General features: G+C 34.2%; 1 protein-coding gene across 3 annotated transcripts in view; it reads right to left on the bottom strand.

Moving 5' to 3' along the window:
- Positions 1 to 252: 252 nt before the first annotated feature.
- rap1ab (RAP1A, member of RAS oncogene family b) overlaps positions 253 to 7,803 on the bottom strand; it is a 31,092-nt gene continuing 23,541 nt past the window's right edge. For all 3 annotated transcript variants that reach the window (XM_016241490.1, XM_016241489.1, XM_016241488.1), the window contains 3 exons: positions 5,830 to 5,973; positions 4,011 to 4,123; positions 253 to 1,100 (listed from right to left, as the gene is read on the bottom strand). In XM_016241490.1, coding sequence (XP_016096976.1) covers positions 4,034 to 4,123; positions 5,830 to 5,973 — 234 coding nt within the window. In that variant the 3' untranslated portion in view covers positions 253 to 1,100; positions 4,011 to 4,033. The remainder of the gene's footprint in view (positions 1,101 to 4,010; positions 4,124 to 5,829; positions 5,974 to 7,803) is intronic.

The following is a 7,803-nucleotide window of genomic DNA, read 5'->3' as shown; positions in this document are numbered from 1 at the left end:
TTTCATGTGATGAAAAAGCAGAAGGTTAAACATTAGAATGTACCAACAGTAATATTAATACCATGGAGGATCTAAATATTTTTGGTCAGAGAAAAAAAAAAAAAAAAAGTACTTTTGTTTAAAACCTGTTATTCCATCAGAGAAATTAGCTCATTAAGAACATACCAGGAGAGACATTAAAGATAAACCAATAAAATACAAACTGGCAGAAATAATGAAAAGGTAATAAAATTTAATAATCTTAAAAGCCAGATCATCTTTTGACAGAAAAACATAAGAGGAAATAGTTGGTTTAGTACAATATATTTCAGTCTCGATAGACATAGAAATCGATCGTTCCCCCACTTTTTACACTATAAAAGGCCTGTTTATTTATGGAGCAGTCTTTATGAAACAGAATGGCATTAGAATATGATATATGAGCTAGGAAAACCAAGTGACTGAATATAAAATAATGTCACATTGGTAACGGGGCAGTACTTTCTGATGAACGAGTCCATTGTTGTCAGCAAAACATTTACATACATTTGTCATTTATAGACATTTACACACTGTATCAAGAATGGAAGTACAACTTGAGAGAAAACAACTGAACTTGACATCATTTACAACATCTACACTTAAAGATGCTCATGCTGACTGCTGATAACTGGATATTAAACACGGTCATCCTTCATGTCCTTGAAAATGTGGTATTGCGCAAATGAATACTGTTAACTCTGATTTCTCGTCCTGCTTCTTCAACAGGCGATGAGGCCATTGAAAAGCACAGAGTTCAAGAGTTTATGGGGAAGAGTTTTAAAAACACAATTATGTTAATATGAGGTTTAATTTCTTCATCAGCCACGGTCAATGATGTAAAAAGTCTGGATGGTCCAGGAAATGTTGAGATGTTCTCAGTTCTACTAAAATTGCTTCTGGGAAATTGAGTTTTTCCTCAAATTTTACTGCCAAAATAAAGGGGAAATAAAAGAGTTGTTCTCGTTTGCTATGTCCGGTGCTGCTTTGAGTCAGTCAGTCAGCTGTTCCATTGAATCACTCACTGAGGATGGGAATGCTGGCATGATCCAAACAAGCTAACAGTTCTTCATTACAGCATTCTGCAGAGAGAAAAAAAATCAATAAAAACAAAAACTCATATTGAAGCACATTTACCATAAGTACAACACGAAGCCACAGCACAACAAGTCATTCTAACTGCTATAGACTGAGCAAATGCTGCCTTCTAGTGGAAAAGTTTAAGTTGGTCTTACTGAAGATTTTTATAGAAATTGCACAAACAAATACATGGCTTCACATCATCAGACCTACAATGCTGAACACCTTGCTGGAATGTTGATTATTAAAAGCCTATACTGCAAATATTGCACTCATATAATGCCTTTTCAGCAGAGCTCATGCAGCAAAAAGGGCACTGCACTGAAACTCTACTTGCACTCACTTTGCAGTGCTGAATTCTGTAACCTTCAGAGCACCATAGATAATATGCTGTTGTTGTGTGTGTGGTCTTACAGTAGGGCTGCACAATATTATTGAATTTACCAAAATAGCAACAATGTGCATATCGCAAGGGCTTGCGATAACTCAATGATTTTAATAATTGAAGAATAATGGTTTAATAGTTTGTGGATTAAATAAAGTCTATGCTTCATAAAGAGAAATATCATAGATTTGACTTTCCATTTGCACAAATTTTGTACAATTTTTGTTAAATCTTCAAAATCGTCAATGCCACTATTAATTCCTAAAGCAAACTTTTGCCTGATTACTGTTTATATTTATTGTTTGGACTGCAATCTTGAGCATGCAAGTACAAAACGACACATTTATCCGTCCCGGCGAGTCTCATCTGGGGGCTGTTTCATAAAACAAGTTTACCAAATAAGCCAGGCTTATTTCAGTTAGTCTGACTTATTTTCACTTGATTTGGTTTCATAAAGCAAATTTAGCTCAAGCTCAGTCAGTGTGGCAACTTATGCTGGGAAACTAACCTGATCCAGGGCAGGCTAACTGTCAGACTTAGCTGAGCTCCTCTAACACTGACCAATAGGAACGCATTGATAATACCACTGACTCTCTCACATACAATTATTTGACTTTATCAGTCCAAAAACAAAAGTATACAGAAAAAGCAACTTAAATAAATAAAAATATAGGCTACAACCGACTGTATTTAATGTATTGTGCCCAAGATTGAATGACAAGACATATGAACACATTTTATCATGGTTGCTACATGTGCATTCAGTTGATCAGCAGTTTCTAGCCATGGATATTAGTAGAAGATTAAAACATTACAATATAAAATTGCTCTTTAAAGCATTAAACCACTAAAAGTTAAAATCACTAAATTAAATATGAAAATAAATAATAGAAAACAGACTATATTAAACTGGTAAGAGTCACATTAACTCATTTGAGCTAGTATTAGCTAGCTTACATTTGATTTACAGTTACTGCTATCATAAAAATACACATACAGTGGGGGAAAAAAGAATTGCACTATTATTCTATTGCGTTCCATCTGTTTAGCGCGCAGCAGAGCTCGTTCACTCACGTAAGCCTCGCCCACTCCTGACAGCAAAATGGATATATTTGCATGACTTTCTAACATTTACAGATGAAAAATATACCTGTGACATGTCAGTTATGCACTGAGGAAAACACAACATCTCAAATACATTAAACAGCACAAATATTCGCTGTTTGCCATGGTGGACCGATTTGATCCATGATCGACATTAAGGGCTGCTTAAGAATAAGCGTGCATATCAAATTATCCTGACTCATTGAACCTGGATCTAATTAGTGAGATTGTGTGAACTTAAATTGTCGTTTATGAAACCGATTTAGTCCCGATTGATTTAAGTCAGGTTTTGGACTTTAATCCCCGCTTTTCTTAGCGTCTTTTATGAAACAGACCCCTGCTATGACCGGCTTCAATCCCAATCAGTAGCAAGTAAAATAATAATAGCAAGTTAAAAGGTAGAGTATAATACAACATTTATTAAAAAACAGATTAAAAACAGCAGCTGTTCTTCCACATAAATCACTGCCTCAAAGTTACCAGGATATCCCTAGAATAAAATGAGCAACAACATGCAACTAAATAAAAAGACAGGGAATGTAATTACTTTAAACCAAATAATTCAATATAATTATAATATAAGAAATATTACTAAATAACGTTTTTGTTTATATGAATACCTATTAACCAATGAGTAAACTTTTGTCATTGCATTAATTCTAGAGATGCACCGATGTGTCGGCCAATAATCGGTATCTGTGATGCAACTGTCGGTCGGCACGCAGCCGCGTTCAGTTTTTAATTGCAGTGTCTGTTCTTTTACTGAACTAAATGATTTTTATTACTATAAAAAAAATCAAAACACCGGTGGGGGTCGGTGCCACGGTGGGCAAGTGAGGTAACCGGTGTTGCGACTTAACAACGGTATCACCGTCAGCACCATCCATCGCGGCAAGCCTAGTTTGAATAAATCTTGCATGAAATTATGTGTAAATTAAGTGTAATTATTATATCTGAAAATTAATAGCAGTTGAATATAATAGCTCTGTTATTCATTTTAACCTTTAATATAACAGTAATGTACCAAATGAGAGGGTTCCCAGTATAGTATCAAACTATTGGTATCGGCAGATATCATTATCATTCTGAATAATCGGCTATTAAAAAAAATAAAAACCTGTATCGGCCGATCAAGATCGTTGATCGTTTTTGGCTATAAAAATCCGGTACAGAGCATCTGTACAGTAGAATCTTGGCTATATAATTTCCACATTTTTTTACTAGTATCCCATATTGCATATTATACATCACGTTTTTTTTAATATCATACAACCCCACCTTACAGTCTCTGTTTCTGAATACTGGGACATTATTTGGCCTGATCAATATATCAGTCTATGAAAAATAATGTAGATGGGAGAAGCTTTGAATAAATAAGGAATAAATGAATGTTGGATGATGTAACTGTGACATGGTGACAAACCTGGCTCTGAGCTGCTACTGGCTCTACAGGAGGACACAATTGGATTTCTTTTTCGCTTTCTTCTTTTCCACTGGTGTTTTCCTGTTAATTTGTCTGACCAAGTCATAGAAGATCTGCAATGTACAAAGAAAAAAAAAAGAGATAATCTTTAAGTACTCAATATAAACATGAAACCAGACCTGCAAACCTTGAAAAATTTTTTGGAGTACCATCAGTGTGTACTAGGCATGGGCCGGTTACCGGTTTCAAGGTATACCGCGATTTGAACATTTCACGGTTTCAAAACCGTGAAAGTCTCCTCAAAGACTGAAAGTGTAGGAATCCCTCAGGTTGAGTGCAGTGTAGAGAGTAACACAAGCCTTTCTCCTCCTGTTGGTGCGAGCGAGCAGTCAGTCACGTGTGTGTAGGATGGCTTCCCCTAGAACTTATGCGATCTGCAACCGGCCATTTTTGTCTTATTGCAAGCAACTCATCTCTGTTCTGGAATTGCACAAACTGCGTTGCAACGCAATTGTTTTCCAAAATGTAATTTATGTGAAAATATGAAGTCTGTAAATGCCCGTTAACACAGGCCAGAGACGCTGAAGACGGATGCACAGAGAAAAATACTGCAGCAGGCAGATCACTCACTGTTCATGATGCACGAACTATTGGAAGAAAATCCTCAAACTTGATTTGGGGGTTTATATGAATGCATTTCAGAACTTCAGATAAGTTTACGTGGTATTTTCATTTAATCTTGTCTCTGTATAGTTCATATTAAAGCAGTGTTTCAGCGCAGTGCTGCTTTGTTTACAGCGGTAACCAAGGAAACGACGTATGTGGTGTTCCAGAAGCGCCTCTTAATGTCAGAGAGTGAATCTGCGTCTCATTCAGAGCTTCTGCTGTTTGCTTTGTTCAGGCATTGTAGTATAATTTCACAAAGCTAGTCAGAACATTCTGTTTTTGCTTCACATTGGGTTATTAAATCAAATTATATGAAATTATATAACTAAATTATTTGAAATTATATAAATTATATGTATATGAATTATATAACTAAAATTAAATAACTGTAATTAGGCTACAGATTTAGGTTAAATAAAGACGTCAGTCTTTATTTTTCTTCTCTTTAGGAAACAAATCAAAGAAAAAATAAACAAATTCTACTGTTCCTAATATTCTGTATGTTGCTCAAAAACAAAATATATTGTGTTTAGCAGAAAAACTTTTTTTTTTTTACCCAATCATTTAAAATAACACATTTTAGAGCTGTAACGACAATACCGTGATATTGCTTTGTTCAGGCATTGTAGTATAATTTCACAAAGCTAGTCAGAACATTCTGTTTTTGCTTCACATTGGGTTATTAAATCAAATTATATGAAATTATATAACTAAATTATTTGAAATTATATAAATTATATGTATATGAATTATATAACTAAAATTAAATAACTGTAATTAGGCTACAGATTTAGGTTAAATAAAGACGTCAGTCTTTATTTTTCTTCTCTTTAGGAAACAAATCAAAGAAAAAATAAACAAATTCTACTGTTCCTAATATTCTGTATGTTGCTCAAAAACAAAATATATTGTGTTTAGCAGAAAAACTTTTTTTTTTTTACCCAATCATTTAAAATAACACATTTTAGAGCTGTAACGACAATACCGTGATACAGTGATATTTTTTGCTTAAGGTTATCATACCGTCAAAATCTCATACCGGCCCATGCCTAGTGTGTACCCGCAAAATGCATACAGGTTGGCAGGTCTGTTAAACTACTGGAATATGTTCTGAATGGGGGAAATGTCAAATGAGTAAATGTTAAATGCTCACATCAAGGACGTTGATTTTCGATTTGGCGGAGGACTCTAGAAAGGCACAGCTGTTCCACTGCCGGGCCAGATTTTGCCCCTGTTCTTTCCCCACCACCCTCTCGTCCTCCAGATCACATTTATTACCCACCAGGATCATTGGCACCTACAGTCAGAGAGGAGGAGAAAAAGAAATAGTTACACAAAGGTAATTATGTGGATCTACCATTTCACCATGGAAACTAAAGGGTTATGCAACATTTATGAACGCATTGTAGTTTTGTGACATTTTCAGTCTGTTTATTAGACCAGTGCACAGTACAGACAGTACACATGGACAACTAGGGGAATCACGATGATGGCATCATCTATTGGCCCAACTCTACAGTCAACAACAGTCTGCTGTAATGTGTATGTGTGTCTACAGTAGAGCCCGACCGATATGGGTTTTTTGGGGCCGATACGATACCGATATTAGGGAGTAAAAAAAAAAAAAAAAAAAAGGAAAAAACCGATATATCGGCCGATATTCTTTGTGTATATTATAGTACAGTACCAGTCAAAAGTTTGGACACTTTCCCATTCATGCGTCCAAACATTTGACTGGTACTATATATAGAATACAGTATATACATAAACAGAATATACTGTATATACAAACACATTTTTTGCCATGATCACTCAAATGTGGTGATCAAACACGTATAATGGTGACATATGTAAGGGCATTTAACAATTTAACAATAAACTTTCGATGAGTGCGATGCACAAAGTAATGGGGTGTTAGTTGTAACACACGTGGTTTGAATATTTATTTTACCATAGTAACATTTAAATTCTGGCTTAAGCAAATTTTTTATCTCAGTTTTTATTATTAATTTAAAATGAGACAAATCTGCTATTATTTTAATCTCCAATCTGTTATTTATCAGTTCAGATATATTTTTTTAATGCTTTGATTACTAGCAGAAGACACTAACCAGTTTTAAATTCCAGTTGCGCAGATGGGGATTTACAATGGCGTTACAATGTACTATCCTATGACATTAGCGATGTAATTTACACTATTTACTTTAATTAATTTTAATGAGAAACAACAGGTGAATAAAGACTGACAGTCAATGTTTAATGTTTAGAAATTATTATTTCAAGACATGTAAAGCATTTTTGCTCGTTTATGTGGGCCGTCCCAGGCATGGTTGCAATGTGTTCATTGTCAAACTCCAAAATCTGATTATTTTTGATTCTTAAAAAACACTATTATTTTATTTGTAAAAAATAAATAAATAAAAAAAATTAAATAAAATTAATAATAATATATATATATATATTATTTTTTTTTTTTTTATTATTAACAAATATTTTAGTTTGTCTTGTATATTTTTTTCATTCGATCAGATAAGATTTTAAGCTGTCATATGGTCAAATGTGTTCCAGCATGTTGTCACATTTCACTTCCATTTTTTGAGAGTAAATAAAGAAAAATGTATACACTGTAATTATGAAATTATGAAACATATTTGTGCTAGACAAGTGTGAAATTACTGTGGATAAAAAAATTATACTCTGAACCCCATGTGGATTTACACAAACTGGGAAAGTCAAAAAGTGTTACTTTGTGCCCCGCTCTCCCCTAATCTCAACGCCGACAGGTATGTTTAATCACAACTCGTGGCTGTGGTAAATGTGTGCAATATTAAACGACACTGTGACACACTGGACAGCTTCGCATGGAGAAAGTAAATGAGCGAGGAGTGTGCGATATTTATTGTGTATTAATATCCTAACTGTTTTAATGATGTGCGAGTTGACATTTTGTAACTTTGCAAAAAAACAAACAAACACATCATGAGAGTTTTTCAGTGCCGGATGAAGGCTATCAGTTTACAATATAATTCAATATATGGGGGCAAAAAAAAATGCCCTGTAAGAAATGTAGTTTTTAATATTTATGTTGTGATAGTTAAGTAATGTCTAACTATATCAAGAGTGTTGC

Source organism: Sinocyclocheilus grahami, unplaced genomic scaffold (genome assembly GCF_001515645.1).
Source record: "Sinocyclocheilus grahami isolate Dianchi unplaced genomic scaffold, SAMN03320097.WGS_v1.1 scaffold623.1, whole genome shotgun sequence".
Taxonomy (NCBI): domain Eukaryota; kingdom Metazoa; phylum Chordata; class Actinopteri; order Cypriniformes; family Cyprinidae; genus Sinocyclocheilus; species Sinocyclocheilus grahami.
This window is presented reverse-complemented; position numbering and strand designations above follow the sequence as displayed.